Source organism: Alosa alosa, chromosome 2 (assembly GCF_017589495.1).
Source record: "Alosa alosa isolate M-15738 ecotype Scorff River chromosome 2, AALO_Geno_1.1, whole genome shotgun sequence".
NCBI classification, from domain to species: domain Eukaryota; kingdom Metazoa; phylum Chordata; class Actinopteri; order Clupeiformes; family Clupeidae; genus Alosa; species Alosa alosa.
In genome coordinates this window covers 4,382,734-4,405,833 of record NC_063190.1, presented here as the reverse complement: position 1 = coordinate 4,405,833, position 23,100 = coordinate 4,382,734, and the positions used below count along the sequence as shown (strand labels likewise).

The following is a 23,100-nucleotide window of genomic DNA, read 5'->3' as shown; positions in this document are numbered from 1 at the left end:
TAAATCTACCTCCTAATCGCATATATTGGTCCATAAATGTAGGCTAGGTTAAAATGAATAGAACTTCAAAGGGCTGAGTGTGTCCAAATATCATGTTAAACTTACAGATTCACAAAATGGGGGGAATAGGCTATCATGTTAAACTTGCTTTTAATTGTTGAAAGTTGTGCGGTAAGCTAAGTTCTCCTATTAATAGACTGCATAGCTGATCGAGTTATTTCAGTCATATGGATAGCCTACGCTGCTTTAGGTCTTGAATTTCAACTCTACATTTCGCTTTCACTTTTCGCTCAATTATTACGATTATTATTTTTGTCTTGTCTTTTTGACAAAATGTTAGGTTAGGCTACAATTATATGGTCACTTTACAACACAGCCTGCGACAACATTGAAAGAAAAACAGAAATGCCATGCTTCAACTCAAGCCATGAACACTTACCCAATAAGATAACCAATGACTGACAACTGAATGAGTCTGAACAAAATCCCAATCTTTTTGTTTTTAGCAATGACAAACTTCACCGTTTTGTAATCCAAAAGACTCCACGCGAAACTTAAACATGCACCAGCCATGTCCGCACACTGACACACAGCCCCGGTCACCTCTGCAATTCTGCACAGCGGTGGATGGAATGAAATAACCCACTCATGCACGCACGATGCCTACCAAAACCTTTAGTAATCCTATAGCCCATCGTTTGGAAAGAGAAAAAAAATCACCACACTTTGTTAGACGATAGTTATCCAATTAAACGTGGCCTAGGCATTTGATAGAATTTGAGCTGTAATAGTTCAGTCAGTTCAGTGCCATTTGTTTTACATTAGACCTCTATTTAACATCATTATTAAAGCTTCTTCGTGTGAAGTTAAGATTGTGCAACGCAATATACCATGTCCAAAACTTCACTGTTTGTCAATGGAGAAACACTTATTTGACTAACTAATTAACTAATCATCATTAGATCTTTTTGTGGGTGAAGGCTAAATATGTCCCTCTTAGTCTAGGTCCTGGGTAAGATTTGTATGCGCTTCATTTAGCGGAGAATATCTCAACTGTTATAGACTATTATGACCCCATTGAACAACGTGGGATGTGTGCCAAAATCTCTACCCGGCACGAAAGTCCTGAAAATGACCACAACAGATGACACCATTATCACACTACGGGTGAATGGGACTTTTTTTCCCTTTATAGATATCTCCATACATTTCTACCAGATGAATCTTCATATTAAGAGAAATACTTTTTGTATTACACTTTGCCTTAAAAATAAAATAAAATATGCAAATGAGGCAATATCTCATTAAATATGCATACATATAAATTGCATACATATAAAATACATATAATGGTATAAAAATACATACGTATAAAAAGGTACAGATTTTATAAGATGATCATAATGTTTATATCACCACCCAGAAGGGCTGGGGCCCGAAACTCACATTTGGTGATATAGCCAGAGGCGGGCAGAGTACACGTAATTACTTGAGTAAAAGTACAGATACCCTTTGCTAAATTTTACTCAAGTACAAGTAAAAGTACAACAGTCAGATGTCTACTTAAGTAAAAGTACTGAAGTACTTGTTTTTAAAAGTACTTGAGTATCAAGAGTACAAGAGTAGCCTACATTTTCTTGCATTACTACTACCACAGTGCTTACATTTATGTACAGAAACGTCCTACATGGAGTTATGAAAAATGTTCATGTTAATATACTTTGGAGAATGTAAAAGGAATTGAAAGTAAAATCAAGTCATTTTCATCTTTTTACAATGTTGCCAGGGATGGACAGTATTTCTAATACATGTTGAAGAATGCTATTAAAATTGTCTCCTTAATTCCAAATGGAGACACAGTTGACCGAGTAGATTCCAGTGTAGTTAAGAGCAGGTAAAACTTGAGGCTGGCTTGCGAAAGAATAGTTCTTTATTCTGGATGTAACAACAGAGTTCTGGTAACCCTGTTGTACGCACAGCACAGCACAGTGTTGCAAGGTGAAGCCAAGGTAAGAAACTGAAGAAAAGATCTGGGAAACTCCTGGCTAATCATAATACCAGAATATACATTCACGTCTGGGGTCCAATTGGAGGGGGGAAACAGACAGTGATATAGCCTTATTCAATTAAGACGTCTTGTGGGGGAACAATTAGTTAGGTACACCATTTGCTATTGTAAGGTGACAACATTCTGTCTGCTTACATAAACATCCTGTCCTCGCAGTTTCTGCAGTATTAAACAAAGAACCAAAAGAATGACATACAGAAAACCACTAAAATCTAACAATGTATTTAAAATACGTATTTCAAATACAAAATACTATTTTGTAATTGAAACACTTGAAGCGAAAACTATCATTACTGTAACTTGTTCAAAAAATTGAAATAGTCTGGCAAGGTGGGGCCACGGGTTGGCACATTCCCGGGATGGACCTGCTGCGTCTTCATCCATTGTTTCGTCCATGGTTTCGTCTCTTATCTAATTCTGACCATGGAGTGGACTTTGGCGGAAAGCTGAAGGTGATTGCTGATAGGCTGTCCCAGTCAGTGGTGCCTGCACAATCCAATCACGTTTGAGAGGGAAACAACAAATTGAGGGTTTCCGAGATTTTTCTTTTTTCCTTTTTTTTTTTTAGAAGAAGTAACGGGTACTCACAGTGTTTTGTGCTGTATTAAATGGAAACATACAAGTATGCAAACAAGGGATGCATAAGTGGGGTCAAAAATGACCCCAGCGGTTGTTTTTTTGCAATATCTTGGTCATTTTAAATTGTTATCGTTTAATCTTCCATGTATTCCTCAAATAGGTTGTGTTTGACATGAGACTATTTGGATTTGTATCTAATTGGTATATTTTTTAAGTAATTGCATTTTTTGTATCAATACCACACTTTTCCATACAGTATGTGACATTGTCTAAGCATTTTCTATGGAATTTCAAAGGTTAATCCTAGGAATCTTTTATTTTTATCAACTGTGACTATCAGGTATACATTTACCGGTGTATTATCAACAACCTTTCATAACATATAAATGTAGGTGTCATAGGAAATTACAAAACACTGCATGTTGCCCTAAGGCAACATTGAACCATAACGGACTTGCATATGGCCATACCAAATATTCTAAGTAGGGCAGCATCTGTATATGTGAAGTGCATGAGTGTGCTTCATGAAGCTTTATAGAATGCCATCACTATGGTTGAGTATGTGCACTGACTATCATACCACATCCATGGCTTTTTGATGTTGCTGTGAAGCTGCAGACTTGCTACCTTGTACAGTAGCCCCAAGTTTGAGGCCTGACTGATCCCTCTATTTGCTATAGGCCTACCCCCTGTGTTTCTCTTTTGAGACAAATTGCTTACTAAACTTTCAGAAAGTCAGGTGCAGGTAACTTGCATGAGTGTGCATCAGTACGCATACATGAGTATGCATGGGTGTAAGTGTGCAAACTCATGGATATGTGTGTGTGGTTGTGTGAGTATGTATACTGTACCGGAGAATGTTTGGGGAGATTTATGGAGCTTTTAACTAGTACATAACAGTGATTTAGATGATTTCCTACGATAATTTGTATTATTATAACTTCATATCTGTAAATATTGATTTTCATTCCGCAATGGTACAATGTTGCCTGGGGGCAAACAGTATGTTTATATCCAACCTTGCTATTATCATTGGAACGTTAAAGTGAAAAATACAAAACAACAGGTTTATTCCCTGTGTTGCAAGGTAAAAGTTTCACAACAGAGTCCAGGTATGGGAATGATGATGAGACCCCATTCAGTGATAGGATTTTTACAACTATCGCCTCCCTTGCATTTGCAGTACTTGCAACAACGGATACCAGCTAACCGACAGGGACACCTATTTTTGTGTGCACACTTGCCACACGAGCAGGGATCTGGTAAACCTTCAGGTTTTGAGATTACAATCTCAGGGACTAATACCCTTTCTTACAAAACCATAAGCATCTGCATTTAAGGTCAAGGTGGTGTCTGTAAATGGTGTTTGGACCCAAAGCTGCTGTTGAATAGGCTCTTTATATATGTTTTCTTGCATTAGTTGAGGTGCAAGCGGCCCTCTCAAAGTCCATCTTAAGGGCATTACTATACAACACAACAATGCGCAGGTCGTCAAATGTCTCCATATCCGTTGATGGTTTGAGACATTTGACCAAGAATGTTTCTGCCATTTGTGTTGCCCTCTGTTAGCTGTGGACAGTTGACATTGAGAATCAGAAAAGAGTTGTCTGGTTTGTGGACAGTGTTCAAAGCTGCAAGTTTGGTTGATATTTTGCTGGTTGTATCGCACCCAGTCAGCACATGCAGTGCTGGGAGACACTGTGTGAGCTCGTCATGTAAGCTTTTAAAGTTTAGGTTAATAAATAACTGGCAATTCATGTATGTCACTAGTTGTATATAATAGGTTGACTGTTTTTTAGCCATTTTCTTTATATCAAATCAGAATGCTTACACTCTTCTAAGACCTTATGGTCACTGTGAACATTGTGATCACCTCAGAAAATCTGTAGCTTCAACAGGTTTATATGTACGCATATTTTAATGAGATATTGCCTCATTTATAATACAAAAAGTATTTCTCTTAATATGAAGATTAATCTGTATGTAGAAATGTATGGGGATATCTATAAAGGGAAAAAAAGTCCCATTCACCTGTAGTGTGATAATAGTGTCATCTGTTGTGGTCATTTTCAGGACTTTCGTCCCGGGTAGAGATTTTGGCACACATCCCACGTTTTTCAATAGGGTCATATTAGTCTATAACAGTTGAGATATTCTCCGCTAAATGAAGTGCATACAAATCTTACCCAGGACCTCTACTATCTGGAAAATGTCTAAGGGCAACTCAAAGATAGATCTATAAAGCCCTTACAAAAGGTAACTGCAGTTAGAGACTACAATACAGTAATGTAGGCCTACTTTCCTGTTCAAAATACTGAATTTCTGCAGTAGGCTAAGATGCAATACACTGAATGGCAATGTAATTGTTCATGCTAAAATACTGCATTCATGCATATGAACTGCAATACATTCTTCAAGAAAGTTCTGCAGTTCTGACATTAGAGCATACCAATTAGGTCTAGTCAGATGTTCAAGTCAGGAAAAGACGATTACCCCAACAAATTTAAAAGTTTTCAGGCTGGAATGTGTATATAATGTATGACTGACCATAACATCATAAACCCAATGGCCTCTAGGCCTAAAACATGAGATAGCGATATCTACTATCAAAAGCAGGTGGACATAATATTTAGGCAATTTGGGCCCAACATACAGGGTGGACACATGGCATCAAGAAGTCTCATATAACTTTAATCACCGTATTGTTGTCTGTTTTTCCAGAGAATCTCTGTATTGGGTATTTCAAAGCAATATTTACATACAGAATTTCTCTATTCAGTTTCAGTTGATAGCCTATTGGATCTGTGATACTTTCAGACCCATATGCCATCTAAGGGCAGTTTGATATATAGGCCTACTTTCCTTAAATGCTCAGGCGCTTTAAAGATTAAGTTGTTTTTGTAAAAATACTGCTGGGCTCATGAAGATGATTAGGTAATTTAAATGAGAATTCACATCTATGCGACATGATGTGAATCAGTATGTGAATGCCAAATGAATGTGCTTGTGCAGTCTACTCTACTAGGTAGTCAGCTCACGTTGTAGACTAGAGCATGATGCACTTTATACTCAAATAGCATACCCCTTAATTAATCCAGTCGTCATTTTGTATTTTCAGATGTCTTAAACTATTTAAAATCTGACCATGACCAGCTATGGAATAGGCTGCCAGAGAGGGTTGAAGCGAAACGGTTAATAAGAATCTGGCTTGGCTCTGGCAGCCCTTAAAAGCCAAGAGGGTAGGCCTGGCAGGATTGACAGGAAGTCAAAAACCACCATTTTGCATGCCTCCAGATGGATAACAAGTCCATTTTAAATGGATGCAATAAATACCCAAAAGCCAGTGCAATTTACAGATATCCCCGATAGATGGTGCTAAAGGTACATTAGAAGAATGATGTAAGCCAGTCATGTGCGACCTCATGTATTTGCCTGTCACTGCCCTCCCATACCATGGAGGCTATTTATAACATAACAGTTCCTAACCGGTTTGTATAGACAGGGAACTAGAATTAAGCAACAGAAAACATTTATTAAATATGTGAATGTCCAATGCATCCCACTCAGGATTCATAAGCAATCTAACAGAATTCAAGTAAATCCTATCAATGTATATCAAACTAATGAAGGTCTTTTTTAAATTAATCAAATATAATCTGATCAATCACCTGGGGATATTCCCAAATGACTCTTAATTGTATCTCATTTTATACCAAGCATTATATTCACTTATGCAAATCAAGAAATTCTGTGAATAAACTATTATCTTTGGTGACCCACTGCAACATCAGACTTAATATATTAAGACTTGGCTACATATTGATAAAGTGATAGAGATTCCAGAAGGCAGTTATAAGTTGAAATGCGTTTATTGAGTCATCAGGAGATTTAAAAAAAAAAAAAAAAAAAAAAAAAAAAAAAGTAGGGTTTAAAAAGCAAAATTAAATATAAAAAGTGACAGGATTGGATAGGGTAGGGATTGTACTGTAAATTACTGTCCCCCTCTAAGACGCAGGACAAGATGGAGGGTGGACTCCTTCTGGATGTTGTAGTCAGACAGGGTGCGGCCATCTTCCAGCTGTTTGCCGGCAAAGATCAACCTCTGCTGGTCTGGGGGAATGCCTTCTTTGTCCTGGATTTTGGCCTTCACGTTCTCAATGGTGTCGCTGGGCTCCACCTCAAGGGTGATGGTCTTCCCCGTCAGGGTCTTGACGAAGATCTGCATGCCTCCCCTCAGGACGGGACAAGATGGAGGGTGGACTCCTTCTGGATGTTGTAGTCGGACAGGGTGCGGCCATCTTCCAGCTGCTTGCGGCAAAGATCAACCTCTGCTGGTCTGGAGGAATGCCTTCTTTGTCCTGGATTTTTGGCCTTCACGTTCTCAATGGTGTCGCTGGGCTCCACCTCAAGGGTGATGGTCTTCCCCGTCAGGGTCTTGACGCCAGATCTGCATGCCTCCCCTCAGGCCTTGGGACAAGATGGAGGGTGGACTCCTTCTGGATGTTGTAGTCGGACAGGGTGCGGCCATCTTCCAGCTGCTTGCCAGCAAAGATCAACCTCTGCTGGTCTGGAGGAATGCCTTCTTTGTCCTGGATTTTGGCCTTCACGTTCTCAATGGTGTCGCTGGGCTCCACCTCAAAGGGTGATGGTCTTCCCGTCCAGGGTCTTGGACGAAGATCTGCATGCCTCCCCTCAGGCGCAGGGACAAGATGGAGGGTGGACTCCTTCTGGATGTTGTAGTCGGACAGGGTGCGGCCATCTTCCAGCTGCTTGCCGGCAAAGATCAACCTCTGCTGGTCTGGAGGAATGCCTTCTTTGTCCTGGATTTTGGCCTTCACGTTCTCAATGGTGTCGCTGGGCTCCACCTCAAGGGTGATGGTCTTCCCGGCCAGGGTCTTGACGAAGATCTGCATGCCTCCCCTCAGGACGCAGGGACAAGATGGAGGGTGGACTCCTTCTGGATGTTGTAGTCGGACAGGGTGCGGCCATCTTCCAGCTGCTTGCCGGGCAAAGATCAACCTCTGCTGGTCTGGAGGAATGCCTTCTTTGTCCTGGATTTTGGCCTTCACGTTCTCAATGGTGTCGCTGGGCTCCACCTCAAGGGTGATGGTCTTCCCGTCAGGGTCTTGGCGAAGATCTGCATGCCTCCCCTCAGGCAGGGACAAGATGGAGGGTGGACTCCTTCTGGATGTTGTAGTCGGACAGGGTGCGGCCATCTTCCAGCTGCTTGCCGGCAAAGATCAACCTCTGCTGGTCTGGAGGAATGCCTTCTTTGTCCTGGATTTTGGCCTTCACGTTCTCAATGGTGTCGCTGGGCTCCACCTCAAGGGTGATGGTCTTCCCCGTCAGGGTCTTGACGAAGATCTGCATGCCTCCCCTCAGACGCAGGACAAGATGGAGGGTGGACTCCTTCTGGATGTTGTAGTCGGACAGGGTGCGGCCATCTTCCAGCTGCTTGCCGGCAAAGATCAACCTCTGCTGGTCTGGAGGAATGCCTTCTTTGTCCTGGATTTTGGCCTTGACATTCTCAATGGTGTCACTTGGCTCCACCTCAAGGGTGATAGTCTTCCCTGTGAGTGTTTTCACAAAGATCTGCATCTTTCAACCTTAAGTGAGGGGAAAGAAGCGCGAGAGAGAGAAACCTAGTCAGTATGATCCACAATGCCCGCATCTCAGTCATGCATCAAAATAGAAAAATACAAATACATATTACTTGGAACATTTCTGAACGCAAATAAATATATAATCCTACCATTACAACACTACGTTAAATGAACAGTACAATTGCGTAAAATGACCTTCAAAAAAAGCTGAAATGAGTTTAGCTCCGTCGGACTGAAAAGCAAGTCACGGACGCCATTTTATGACATCCGGGTTCTTTGTTCCGTGTCCAACATTAGTTTCTGTAGTGAATCAGCAATCCTGGCATTAACGTTAGTAAGCGAAACTTTCGTTTTAATCAAATTGTCCACCAAGTTATTGATTAAAAGGACAGATTCATCGCGAGTCACACGGTACAATATTCTTATCACAGCCAAGTAACATTTAAATCGGTCAGCAAAATAATGACGCAGTCGTCTTTTCAACCAAGTTAGCCATTTTAGATATGTTAGCCAAACGCGCTAGGTTATGAAAACAAGAAAGCCGGGTTATAACACGAAGAAGCAGAGAACAGAATTCACGACTTCTAAATGTAGTGAAAGAAATACTTACTCTTTCGACTCCGACAAGGATGTAACGTTACGTCTTTTGGTTTCCTTGGCTTCTTTTAACAGCTGTCGTTCCTCGGTAAATCTGCAGCTCTGACGGATGGTTGCTGTATTTATACAAAAGCGGTATTGTGACGTTTTACAGGCGTCATGCCATTTTCTCCTTCCGCTTATAAAAATAGTTCCAAATTCTAAGCAATGTGTGTTTCATTTACATTGATGTCAACAATTTAAAACATTTGAAAATGAATACTCGTCACTGCAAGTATAAATGATAGTTATATATGTGACACTTCCTATCGAATAAAAAAAGCTGCGGAGTGATACACCGCGAAGAGCCCAGAAAATGCGAGAAAGGATGAGAAACTAGAGCTAGGCTACGCCTTCTTTGGTGATTGGGTAGTAATGTTGTTTATTGGTTGCCATTGGTTAATCATAATAGCAATCACAATGTGTCAAGCAACAACGAGCAAACAGTTTTGGTGTTGAGCAATCTTGTCCATGTAGGCCTACAGTATTTTATTTCAAATGACTGTTGTTTTTTTGCTAAGGTTACACACACGGCATCTGGACAACTTATTTCAGTGTGTAGGCTAGTTATAAACATGTTCGAACACCCGCCATGACATGCTCTGCTCAAGACTACAAAAAAAAAACTTCTTTGTCAAGTTTTCTAGAGGATATGTGTTTTCAAAGCAGACATACATAACTCAAAAATATGAAGAATAACGTTAGCCCACAGAAAGTTTGTTAAAGAGAACGAACAAATGGGCACGTTTTAGAAAGCAGCTTACAGTAGGCCTACGAGACTGAAAGAATTCCAAACACAGGTTGTGTTGCCAGATGGGGCGTCTACTGTAAAGTAGGTCAGGTCAAAAGAAAGCTGACTCCATCTCTGTTGGTTCTACTGTGCTTCACTTGCAGTAGGCTAATCATTGACATTAAGTGGAATTTAGGCCTCACATGTCAGCACATCAAACAGGACCTAAAGATTACACAGAAGAACACTATTTTGTAATGTTTGTTTCTTCTGCCATTGTTGGAGACAGCTAACAATATGATTTTTTCATTTCTGGTTGAGGGTAGTCTATGTTGTAGCCTAATCTTAGGGAAAAAAGACCTAAACTGAAGGGGTGTAATCTCTTCGCCTCAAAGCCTCCATCTGAGAATGTGGTTGGCTTATCAAGGTCTTCAACAGTTTCAGACAGAACAATTGCTTTGGGCAGCAAGGATTGGCTTACAATAATACAATAATAACTAACATTAACTAAAATTGTCCACAGAGTTGTTAGTGTCTCATTTTATTTGATTCCAATAGCTAATTTCTAGTCTGTAAGGTGTGGTTTTCTATTTTAGGTCACTGAAATGCCCTTTGCTTCAGAACTTGCCAGCTTTTCATGTGACACGCATGATATGCCACGTCACTGTGTGCCTGGGTGTGCCTGGGTCTGTTGAAAGAGTGTACCTTGACCAACTTGTTTGCAGTTGGTCGTTGTTGACTATTTACTTTACTAGCTGGTGTTCCAGGAACAAGTGTTTTTTCTAGCCTTTACTTTTATTTTAAACGCATAATTATAGCCTACACAAGTGTGATGATGATCTTAATGTTCCCTTTTGTTTTCTATACATGGGAACTTGAACAGTGCTGATAGGCCTATTTAAAACCTTTAAATGTGATTATGTTACATAGGCTATATTGTGTTTTTTCAACAAGGTGTTCTGTGTGTGGTAGCTTAACAGGTGACGGGATTAAGTAATCGCCCGACCTTCATTAAAGTATTTTCCGACATCCATGTATTTTCATAAAGTAAGCTTGTATAGGCCTACACAAGGCTAGTCTGAACATGACCAGACGCTGTCAGAAACATATCCACGTGATCTTGTTATCTGCTCATGCTTTTATAGCCTGCGGTTCAGATTCCTCAAGGACGCACGTGAGTTCTGTAGCCCTATCACGTGTGGTGAAGTTACAATCGTCTTACTCTTAACCTCAGCCTTTTTGGAACATATCTCGTACGTTTGTCAAAGAACCCATTACCCTATTCTCTTTTGATTTACGGTCAACAATTCCAATCCCGTTGTCACTTGGCTGAAGAAGGTTCATGGCACACACAGAGCAAAACCAAAGGTACCCGAATAAATTGTTAATAGGATTTGGGACGCGTTTAGCCTGCCGTGGTCATGACACTGCTGCAAAGTTTCGCAAGGGCAGAAATGTTTGTAATCAGATCGCCGATAGGTTATTTTAGTTCCGCATAGTCTAGTTAAACTTCGTAACCTAGCCTACTTGTGTAGTCTAGCTACGTCAGGCTTGAGCCGTAAGCCCCCTAGTGCCGGCGACAAAAGACCTGCCGTGTTAATTAAGTCCTGCCTTTTTTACATTGCCAGGGTATTCGTTTCAGGCAAAGATATTGCACCTAATCAGCATGTAGCATACAGGCCTATCCCGTAGCCTAATTGTCGCCCATCTAAGCTCATAATAACAGTAAATAGACCTACTTATTATACGGCTCTTCACAATGCTATACGCTCCATTGACTTGAATGGGATTTCCTAACGTTCTATGGTCAAATAAATTCATGTAATTACCGCTGCAAACATATAATTACCGCTGTCAATGGCAACGGGTTTTGTGCTGCTGATCATATCATGATCAGATCATAAGTATTCCGGTCACTTCTTGCATTGGAACTTTGCATTCAAAAGTGAAAGCAGACGGTTGATCAGCTGTGTTCTAAAGAATGTTTGAATCAAGTTCAGCGTGTGTTGCGAACCATTTGTTACTCAGCAAAAGCCAGTCCCTTCAGGGCGAAACAAGACCCCTCCGCTGGCGCGTCGGGGTCCGGTTCGCCCTGTCAGGACTTATTTTCCCCATTATGACCGGCGTTCTATACATTATCCCTTAGGCTACTTATCACCCTATGAGTGCACCAGCTCATTTGCATGTCCCTGAATTGATTGAAAAGTTAACAAGATTTAATTTATTCAAATTTAAACAGGCAGGTACAAGTCATTCTTTCTATATTGCTGCAGGGAAATTTTTAACCTTCTCTGTGAAAACTGTAGCCTACACTAAAAAGTGTAAAAGAAGTTTACTGAAAGTGAAAAAAAAACAATATATATATATATATATACATCACTCTTTACAGGAAATGTACTAGGCCTAACTTTTCACCAATCTACATAACTTGACTTTTAATACTGTAAAAGTGCACAAACACAAAAAAATAACTCTCAGTAGCAGATGAGTCTTTAGGCAAAATGTGAATATTTCACATTTTCACCAATTCTAGCTTGTTCGTCTCAACTTCATCTTCAGTTCAGCCTCTTCTGCGGCCCACTCACTGGCACATCACACCTGTTGTTGCCATGTGATAGTTGTTGGCTGCAAAGTTATATCTCTTACCACCAGCCTTGGTAAAGCCAGAGACAGATCTCTGCCCTCCAAAGTTTTTTGTCTCACTGGTTGACTGTAAACAGAAATTGACGCCCCCTACTCTTTTACCATGTGTTTAAGCATCACCAGTAATATGTATGCACCCATGAAAAAAGTGTGTAGTACATCGATACATCTGTTACAGTACCCTCCAGAATTATTGGCACCTCTGCTAAAGTTGACTAAAAACAGGTATAAAAAATAATCTGATGGTTATTTATTGTAATCTCACAATGAAAACAATGAGGAAAAATTCAACCTTGAAGGGAAGCAAATTTATTTTCAGAAAAAGGGAAATCTCATAAAGAAATAAATAGTTTTAACAAAAACATGTTGCCCACAATTATTGGCACCCCTGCTTGTAATACCTTCTTAAGCCTCCCTTTGCCAATGAAACAGCTTGTAATATTCTCCTATGACACCCCATGAAGTTGGAGAATACAAAACAAGGGATCTTTACAAAATCTCTCCAGATCATCCAGATTCTTAGGTCCACACTTGGGCATTCTCCTCTTTGACTCACCCTGTTTGGAGTTTAGATCAGGGGACTGAGATGGCAATGGCCGAAGCTTAATTTTGTGTTCAGTAAACCATTTCTGTTTTGATCTGGATGTTTGTTTTGGTTCATTGACCTGATGAATGATCCAATCATGACCCACTTTTAGTGTCTTGGCAGAGACTGACCGATTTCCTATGAAAATGTTCAGGTTTTTTGGGGGGTTCATGATACCATGCACCTAAATAAGGTTCCCAAGGCTTTTCGAAATAAAAACAGTCCCGCAATATCACAGCCTCTCCACCATAATTCTCATTAGGCATGGGGTTCTTTTCAGTATAGTCATTCATCTATGTACACCAAACCTACCTAAAGTGTTTCTTGCCAAAGAGCGCAATTTTAATTTAATCTGACAATAGACCACACTTCCAGGCACTACCATTCAGTAACTCCTGCCATTTACATTTGTAATTAAATGACTGGAAAGGCTTTTACCTGGCATACCCTCTGAATAATCAATTAGCAGTGAGGTCACTTTTGAAGATTTTTTGGGGGACTTACCATCCACCTGTGCGTGGGGGCAAGATAACCATGGGTCTTTGTCCAAGCATGTTTGTCCATAATTGGGTGTGTAATATAGGTGCCCATAATTCTGGAGGGTACTGTACCTATAAGTGATTGTTAATTAAATGTATTGTTGCACTCTAGCTTTATCTAAGTCTAAGTCATGGTTGCTGCTGTCACAGCAACCATGTGACATTCTTACCCTCCATTTTGAACTCATGTGGCGCGCATCTGTCGCTACCATCTGAGAGCTAATTCCATCCCCCATCCCTTTGCCATCCTGCAAGGTCACCCTGGGATAAGAGGAAATTGTGCAGCCAGTGCAGTTAGTGGCAGGAGTGGCATAGACTGAATTTTACATCTGGATAAAAGATCTGCAGCAGTTTTCTGTGTGAATGCAAAATTTAATTTGATAATTTCAAACTACCACATACATGACTTTGGTCTTCTGCACCAGTTGTCACCACGTTTTCAGGCTCAAATACCACACCACAAGTCCTACATATTAATGAACAGACATGGTTGGGTTGTCCATCTCTGGGTCTTGCTTACCCGACTGCAGAGTGGGACAAAATGCCGTACTCTTTCTACCAGTCAACATAGTTTCAGTTTGTTTGTCCGACTTTGGCATTTCTAATGGTCTTAACTCATCGCAAATTACAATATAATTGTCTAACAAGAAAGATATTTCTTCATTTGATGCCTCATAAGCCTTTAGGCTATATATTTTCAGTTGTGGTATAATATTGCACTAAAATAATAATCACATTATTAGATAAATTACTTATTCTTCTCAGTAGACCTATACAAAAGCAGCTGAAACACACATTGTACACACATAGCCTACACTTACTTACAACTGTCTGAAATAATAATTAAATCACAGCCTACAACCTAGCAGTGATTCCTGAGACACCCTGTGTGGGGATAAAATCCCTCATCCTTGACTACTTATAACTTGGTGACACATGGCTGGTATATTTAGGTTTTCAGATATATTTGCAAGTGTGAAAAACCTGAGTTGGAAAGCAAATGTGGCAGTTATGTATAGCATTTCTGTTTTAGTCTATTCTGCACAGCTGTTGACAGACAGAGACCATTTTTTTGTCCTGCAATTACCAAGGATCAAATAAAACACGCCAGAGAGGTAGCTCACCGCACATTCAGTTTTTCAGATGGAAATTCCACGCAGGTTTTTTTTTTTTTTTTGGGGAGGGGTGGCAGGCTGCCCCCACTTTGTTTGTTTCTAGAGCCTGGGCTGCCTACAGAGACTGGGCGTTTTTAGAGTGCACTCACGGAATGGGCAGCGGTCGTGAGGAGACAATTGCTGAATGTGACAAAAAATGCTATGGGCTTGAAATGGCATAAAATCTCTGACTGTACTTTTAAATTCAATCTCTCAATAGCTATACTGCCAACAATCAAAACCGTCACTCTGTCAACACCCAAAGGTGTTGTGGAGACACACAGTGGACATGGTGGGTGGCCACATGACAAAAATACGATTATCAGTTTGTTTTGTACTTTCACACAGGGAGAAAGAGTGTCTGGTCCAGCACACTGGGGGATGTCATTGTGGTGCCGTTCGCTTTGAGGTCTTGAGTAACCCTGACCTACATGTATTTGAATGCAAGTAAGTACCTGTGATATCTGACCAAAAATCAATGCACTGTAGCTCTGGCACAGCCCTTCAGTCCACTTTCCTCATATCCTGCCTGTGGCTCCATTTCTGTCAGTGTTTCTTATCCATTGACTTATTTGTGGTGGCCCACCACAATATCAACATTGACCACCACACAATGATTTTTTATGTTGTACTAATGTATATGGGATGAAATCCTTTCTTTTTATCTCTCTCTCTCTAATTAAGTTATGTGCAAGCAAGAAGCAGTATCCTTACGCTAACACAGGGAATACATAGAATATTGTTGGTTTGTCAAGGTTAGCACACTATAACGTTACAGCTACTTGTCAATATCGACTTGTCATGCAAGGCAAGTATAGGCTATTCATTTTATTGACTCTGACACAGAATGTTTGCTCAACACTCCCCCCCCCTCTACCACCACAAATACTCTAAATTCTGTGGGAAACACTGTCTGTAGATGCATTTTCTCTTCTCTTCTCAGCTGCAGCATTTGTACAAAAAAGCAGAACCATCATTTTATTGTGCCAAAGGCCAACTTCACTCTTCTGAAGGTAAACCAACTTTGCGTTTCCACACATTCGGCATTATGAATTGCCATAACAATGACGCTGTCACAGTGAATTTGTTCCGGCCAGGGAAAAAGTTCCGGATGACGCAACAATACCGTTCTAATCAGCTGTCTGATATGGTGTGCGCTGGTGAATATAAAGCAGGGGGAGCAGTTCCGGAAGACGTAACAATAGCCTACCTTATTTTTTACAGTCTATGATTAAGACATTTGAATGAGAAAACATACTGAAATAGACATTGAATTGCAGTCGGATGGACAACAAATGCAGTGATGGCCTATGCGTTTTCTATAGTAGGCTACATTAACGCAAACATAGGTCTATAGTAGCCTAGGCTATTGTACAATGTGACCGTCAAGTCCTCCGTTTAAACTAAATAAACTAAAAAAAATAAATAAACGTGTTTGTTTCTCGGACTAACGTTTAAATAGCCTACCTTTACCTTGTACCTGTCAAGGTCAGTAGCTCTGGATATGTCCAGCTCTGAAGCTGTATGCAACAGTCTGGCATAGGCTAAGTAGCCAAACCAACATTGAAGACGTGTTCCTTTTCGGTGTTATTTTGGTTATGGTGATTGCAACAGCCTAGCATTATACCTGGCAAAAGAAAAACATGCTTGTTTCTTTTTTTTTTTTTTTTGAGGATAACGAAATAAAAAAAAGAACAATTGAGTCCTAAGAAAAGTGAGAAGTCTCATAGCAAATTATAACAGCCAAATCCGCCTACGTAATCTTGTGAATTTGGAAATTCGCTAACATACATATTTAATCTTTTTAAAAAGTAGGCGATGTGAACTGCTAGTGCTTTAACAAATACCATTTGGTGTGGCTATAACAGAGCATACATAGAGTTACAAGATACAAGAGTTAATAAAGCCCACATCCAATAATTCATGCAACATATTGGTAGACTAAAAAAAATATTAGATGTTAGGTTTCAGAGAAGTAAAACATCCCACACCTAGTATTCTTTTCATTTTACATTTATTAATCTAACAGACACTTTTATCCAAGGTGATTTACAGCAACAGAATAACATTTAAGCTACAGTGTCTAAATGTTAAATAAATGAGACCATAGTAAGGAATTACCACTGCATCTGTTAATACCAGTATTAGAAGATAGGAATGCCTACAATTTAAGTACTAGTCAAAGTGTGGTAAGAGAAGTGGTGGAAGAGGAGGTAGAGGGAAGAAAGGGAAGTGTAGAGGAAGGTGGTGGAGGAGAGAGGAAAGAGCATGGTAAATGTGTAAGGTTGTCAGAGCTGTACAGCTGCACTGGGTTGTCTGGACCTCTTCAGGGATTCCTCTCCATATATGTTCCAGAAGACTAGAGAGCCGGCCTTTGGCGTTTGTGTGTGCGTGTGCAAATTAAAAGTTGTGTGAAAGTTAAGAGACTCAATACACCGGTGTTGGGAGTAATGCATTAAAAAAGTAATGTAATTACAGTAATGCATTGCTTTTGCTGTAATGCAGTAATGTAAAGGCATTACCAATACAATTTCAGTAATATTTTACTGGGACAATTCTCAGTAACTGAAGTTACTTTGCTTTTTTAATCCAAAATTGAGAAATGCTCAATTGGCACCAGAGAAGATTATCCAAGAATAAAAAAAAGTAATCTACTGTATGCTGGTCCTGGAATTTGATTGCCTTGTTTAAATGACTGTAGAAAGGGAATTTGAGTTCTCTGCCATTCATGCAACAGATCCAACATGGTTAGGCTATACTTCTCATTTCAAGCAGTGAGAATAACTAAAATGTTGCTTTTATAAAGATCGTAGCCATTATTCTCAAACTATTTGCATTAAGTCTACACCACTGTAAGTGGAAGGAAAGGCAACCAGCAATGATGAGAACCATTTAAAGTCAACATACAATTTCACTATGGCTATATTTTACTATATTAAGTTGTGAGTGACCTTTGGCCTTTAGGGCTTACATTGTCCCATGAGCCATAACTGCAACCATTATATTGTTCTTTTGTTAGCCTTAAGCCTAGCTCAGTCATTGTGCCATACCACATCACCTCCTGCCATGTAATGAGCTGCATTGAACACATGAAGATCTATTGAGAACACCAAATCCATATTTCCTGTTATTTTGGTGAAAGTAATGTAAATGTAGTGTAATGCCTGACAATTCAAAGACAATAATATTGTAATGTAACAAATTACTTTGAGATGACAGTAACAAGTAATAAATAATGCATTACGCTTTTGAAGTAACTTGCCCAAGACTGCAATAGACTACAAATTCTGTCACACTTGGTGTGAGGTCCTTAACTACCAGCATTAAAGTTCTCCACTGCTAGGAAAAGGCAGACCACTGATTTACAGTTTAACAAGTTTAATAAAGTACACAACCACTATAATAAATAAGCAGTAAAAAACAGTAGTGTAAATTAGCAATAGTATAAAATCACAATCACAAAATAGACAATGTGCACTTAATCAACATTCAGTCATAGTTCATTAGCCAGTCCGTAGATGAGAATCTCAAAACAGTGTGGAATGTGACGAGTAGAGTTATAAATACAGTCCACAATGATAGAGTCCGGGTCCAACAGTGCAAGTGCACCTAGTTACAGCACCAGAGACAGGGGATTAAGTGAAGTCATCGTACTCTCTCGCTGACGCCTGGTGGCCTTCTACACCACTCTGCGGGCTCGTTTAAATGGCTTCACCACTGTTAAGACAAAAAAAAAGCCCTCAGTCGCGAAAACAGAGTTTCAGATCGCACTCACACACAAAGTTGTCTGACAGGACAACTTTCCTTCACTTAGCTCAGATAGGCGTTTAATCAAGTTCCGTGTCTGGCTGGCCTGTCCTTCCGGTTCCACCTGTGTCTCTCACGTTGGTGTGCGCTCTGTCCACACCAGTCCACACAGATTCTTCTCTATCTGCTTTCTCCCGGTTTCTGCCGCTACTCTCTCCCCTGCGTCCATGCCCTCTCAGTCCATTTCACCTTCTCCCCCTACCTCCACTGAACCTGTCTTTTTATCACACAGAACAAACGCAAGCCCACACATCTGCTTTTACCGCCAAATCTGGGCAAAGAGGGGTGTGTCTCGATGTAGCCATAATTGTAAAGTGGCAGATATAGAAATGTCCACAGCAAATCCATGACACACAGTGCTCAAACACACAATGCTCAATCACACTGTACAAAATGTAATGAATTAAAGTATAAACCACACAAGTGAATTAATGAAAGCACACCATACACAAAGTACACAAATTAATTAACTAGCGCTTCGGACTTGTAACCCGAGGGTTGCCGGTTCAAACCCCAACCAGTAGGCATGGCTGAAGTGCCCTTGAGCAAGGCACTAATCCCTCACTGCTCCCCGAGTGCCGCTGTTGTTACAGGCAGCTCACTGCATTGGGATTAGTGTGTGCTTCACCTCACGCAGTGCTTTTAGTTTTGCAAACTCAGTGAGTGGTTTTATAAGTATTAATAGTTTTTGAAATTGTGCTATAAGAATCACGATTTTGTTTAAGCATTCAGAAAAAAGCTTTTGCAAGACAACTACAATGTTTCGCTGATTTGGTGAAAGGTTTTCCTATTCGAGTTTTGCAAAAATAGCCAATAGCTACAAAAAATGTGCTTAAGCAATCAGAAAAAACTGTAAGCAATTACTTAGATAACACCAGTTAACTGTAACGACTACAGTAAAACGTTACCCTGTTCCAAAATTCACGACCTCGGTCCGTTAAGATGACCTCAGGAGAGCCATGTGTGAGGAAGATGTCCATCATTGCCTACAACATAATGTTATAAAGGATTAGATCATTGGTGGTAATTAACATGTGCTTAATCGCATTTCATAGTGACATTTGACCCAGTGCAGTCTGGCTATCGTGACTGAAGGAGGCAGACGAGAAAGCACTGCTTTGAATGAAACATTTAGCCCTAGGCCTACGTTTAAAACACCCCAGACCAATACTGTTGACAGGAGCATCAATGTACTATTTCTGCAGTAAGAAATTTCTGTTGCCTACCATAGGAGTTTGTCAAGTCTGAAGTAGCACCTCAGTGCAAAACACTCCGTTTTGCAGAGCCTACCCTATGACCGAATAACTAACTAACCGACAAACTCCGTTAATAAATTGTCTACATTTGTTGCACACTTGGAACAAAATGTCTTCAAAAGTATGTGGAAGGTGGTTACATTTATTTCCATTCCAATAACTTCACACATTACATTTCCGTGTGCACTTGTAGGATATGCTCCTTTAATATATTTGTTCCTACTATTTAGTTTATTTTCTTGAACTGCTATTTCTTATCCTGGACTGCCACCTACTGGATGAAAAGGCAACAACCTAGTAATTATGTGAATCAAAATCTACATGTTTGAATGGCAAAAAAGGATAAATCATAGGTGTTATTCCACACATTACTTCTGAACATCTGAAACCAGGCACTATGCTGACCCAAAGGAAAATTATAATAAAAGAGAGACCGTTGAACTCTAAAGTCTATAATGTTGGTTTGGCTGTTCATTGATTCACTCATCTGCCAAAGTTGTTTTAGGATATGTTCATAGCAAAACTGGATGCATCACGATTAATCTAGGTTAATTACACAGAGAATGTAATTCATTTGATTCAAATTTTTAATCGATTGACAGCCCTAGTTTATATACATACCTCAGATGTCAGCACTGCTTTTTTCGCCTTAATGGGTCTAGTCTCCACCCATTTGGTAAAAAAATCAGTGGCTGTTAGTAGGTATCGGTTACCTGATTTCGCGACTTCTTCAATGGACCGATGAGGTCAACACCTTCATATAAATGTTAGACAGAAGAAAAGAAGAGTTTAATCTGTGATCTGTCCGTCTCTAGCAAATCCATGTGAAAGTGCAATCTCACCGATCATGTGCCAAGGTGCCACAGGTTTAATTGGCTTCATCTCTGGTGGCTCTGTCTTCACCCTCTCGAACGTCTGGCATGGTTCGCAGGTGCTGACCTTCACAGCAAATGAAGAATGAACAGAAACTGTTAATAGCAATTCATCTGTACATAGAAAATGAAACAGTTGTACTGTCAGAACCGAACTAATATAAATTCACCAACCCAATTGTGGGCATGAGCTGTGATGTTGTGCCAATAAAACCTCTGCCTGATCTTCTCCATCATCCTGTCCCTGCCGAAATGACCAGCATGGACCTCCTCTAGGATGGTAACCTTCTCTTCCTCAGAGAAAACCCTCCTCATGGAATGTCCATCAGTCCCTCTGTAGAACATGATGTCACCTGAAAAAGAAAAAAATATATAAAAAATAAATTATAAAAGAAACTACATTGTCTAGGTGGAAGACCTGGCCATTAGCAACACTAAGTGTGGGTACACCAAATAACTTGCGTTACAGTCGCCATTACCTCTGGGCTAGATTTTATTAATTAAGTTGTCAATCTAGCTTTAGTCCCTCAGGTGAATTCTGAGGTAAATATACAAAAAAAATGTCATAATAATGACGCATGTAACCGTGAAAGTAGATATACACCTTTCATAACCGAAACGCTTGAAACATTTGATTAGAAATGGCAAATTGTTGGGGAATGACACATTTTGAAGGCTATGATTGTGCTAAGGTGATTGTGCTAACGTTAAGGTGTTGAGCTTGGCGAACTTTGAAGCAAGTTAGCAGTCCAGCTAGTTATTTGATAATGTAACACAAATGGTTAGCGAAGTAATTCAGTTAAGTTAACATAACAGATTTCTGACATAATCTGCATAGCAGATAGTAAATTAGTTCGCAGCTAAAGCATTTACACAACCGTAACGTACCTTGAAGAGAGAAGTTGTTGGCTGCTTTCCTGATTGCTCTCTTGGAAGACTCAGTGACCCCTTGCTTGTACTTCTCTTTGCTGGAAAGATAAAAGAAAATGTCGTGTAACACCACCATCTTAACAACTGTTTGTCACTATCAAAATCACAAAATGTTTTAAATAAAGATAACTATGCGCTAACAACTTATGCTTTGTCAGCCACTGACAGCTAACGTCAACACAAAAGTGAATTAGGGCTGGCTAATGCTACAAACACTAAACGTTAAGAAACTCTAACTTGTATAGCTAATGAATCGTACTAACACGAATGTAAATCACGATTTTGAAAGAAAATAAATAAATAAATAAATAAATAAATAAATAAATAAAATAATTTGTGGCAGTAGATGTGGGTATCCCAAGGAAATTTGGAGTCGCGCTCTCGCTGGTCTGAGGTGATATGACGCAGTGACAAGATGCACTTCACGTTAATGCGCGAGCTGCCCTCACCAGATATATTGCATAGCGACCAGCGTAGCAACGCTGCCGAACAGCTGATTAGAACAGTATTGTTGCGTCATCCGGAACTTTTTCCCTGGCCGGAACAAATTTACTGTGACAACTCCATTAACAAACGTCTTAATGTTTAACAGGGGTCGGACAGCCTTACTACATACACATTCAACACGCACCAAGCCAAACACATGTTCTGCAAAACATGCGGGGTCCAAAGTTTCTACATTCCTCGCTCCAACCCAGATGGCTTTGGTAAAGAATAACTCAAGGGCAATTCAGTGATCTTACACATATTAAACAAGCGGTGAAATCCGTGTAATTACACAAACAAATGACCCCTTGTTTCTGATGATATCTGAGCCTGCTGTGAGATTTGTTTATTAATTCATGTTTGTGTTTTCCTCCTTAAAGGGGTAGCACCTCATTGTTTGGACTCAGGGAAAGTGTGCAGCGTGACTGTAGAGAAGTTCAATGGTGCAGATTGGGAGGAGAGTATGCAGAAGCATCAAACTATAAAGAACATGTCAAAGACTTCTGAATAGCTCTGAGATAAAAAGAAAAAAAAGTGTCTAAGTGCTTGAAGAGTGTCTCTGTTCAAAAATATAAAATTGTCTGCTGTGATTTATTTTGGAGAGAGGGCAAGTGCCCTCTGCAAGGGCAAGACCTTTCTTAGGCCACATCCACACTGTTCTGTTTTCGTTTGAATCCAAAACACTTTTGTTACATTTTTGCCTCTCAGCTACACTACTGAAACAGAATGATGCGAAATTTTCATTCGGAAACTTTGGCTCTGCATTTTAATATTGACAGCAAAATCTGCAAACACCTGAAAAAGACCATGTTCCCTTCATGATTGGACATTGTGATTGTCAGTTGGATGTTTCTTCTCTCTCCATGACTAACTGGGTGAATGCAAGATGGAGAATGAAATACAAGCTTTACTGGCCTTGCTGTCTTTAATAACATATCAGTTAAATTCTGCATTTTACAATGCTGGCAATTACATGACTGTTCATGTGATTTGTGCAAATGGTCATGAAATCCACACTTCAGGAATCCAGAGTAAAGGAGGTTCCGGAATGGCAAATGTGTGGATGGAGATCGGATTAGTTTTACCATGGCGTTTTAAAACAAAAACATAATAGTGTGAAAGTATAAGTTTGCTGTTTCATCTAGTGCTAAAATATGATCATTATTTTGAGTTGTAACATGATACAATGATTAAAAAAAACTTTATTGATA

The 23,100-nt window shown here is 39.9% G+C and overlaps 3 protein-coding genes across 4 annotated transcripts in view; 1 reads left to right on the top strand and 2 right to left on the bottom strand.

Moving 5' to 3' along the window:
* Positions 1 to 11,363, bottom strand: part of p2rx5 (purinergic receptor P2X, ligand-gated ion channel, 5) — an 18,211-nt gene extending 6,848 nt beyond the window's left edge. The window contains exon 1 of one of the 2 annotated variants that reach the window (XM_048234388.1): positions 11,356 to 11,363. Coding sequence is in view for 1 of the 2 variants with exons in the window: in XM_048234377.1 (XP_048090334.1) it covers positions 440 to 573 (134 nt within the window). In the remaining variant the exon portion in view is untranslated. Of the gene's footprint in view, positions 1 to 439; positions 695 to 11,355 lie in introns of those variants that run through there. The other variant, XM_048234377.1, reaches the window with a different exon arrangement.
* ubb (ubiquitin B) lies at positions 6,501 to 8,993 on the bottom strand. The gene is given in 14 exon segments (XM_048234363.1): positions 6,501 to 6,889; positions 6,892 to 6,960; positions 6,963 to 7,014; positions 7,016 to 7,087; positions 7,089 to 7,113; positions 7,115 to 7,284; positions 7,286 to 7,315; positions 7,317 to 7,349; positions 7,351 to 7,578; positions 7,581 to 7,652; positions 7,654 to 7,766; positions 7,769 to 7,807; positions 7,810 to 8,253; positions 8,861 to 8,993. Coding segments are annotated over 13 exon segments (1,590 nt in total). The 5' UTR covers positions 8,246 to 8,253; positions 8,861 to 8,993; the 3' UTR covers positions 6,501 to 6,638.
* Positions 10,766 to 23,100, top strand: cenpv (centromere protein V). Its single transcript, XM_048234419.1, has 5 exons — positions 10,766 to 10,984; positions 14,887 to 14,985; positions 15,482 to 15,551; positions 21,996 to 22,110; positions 22,270 to 23,100. The coding sequence occupies exons 1-5, from the start codon at positions 10,959 to 10,961 to the stop codon at positions 22,398 to 22,400; spliced, it is 441 nt and encodes a 146-aa protein (XP_048090376.1). The 5' UTR covers positions 10,766 to 10,958; the 3' UTR covers positions 22,401 to 23,100.

Coding starts and splice junctions, on each gene's coding strand:
- cenpv (XM_048234419.1), top strand. CDS start 10,959: ATGGCACACACAGAGCAAAACCAAAG. Junction 10,985..14,886: donor CACACAGAGCAAAACCAAAG/GTACCCGAATAA, acceptor ACTTTCACACAG/GGAGAAAGAGTGTCTGGTCC. Junction 22,111..22,269: donor CTCCAACCCAGATGGCTTTG/GTAAAGAATAAC, acceptor TCCTCCTTAAAG/GGGTAGCACCTCATTGTTTG.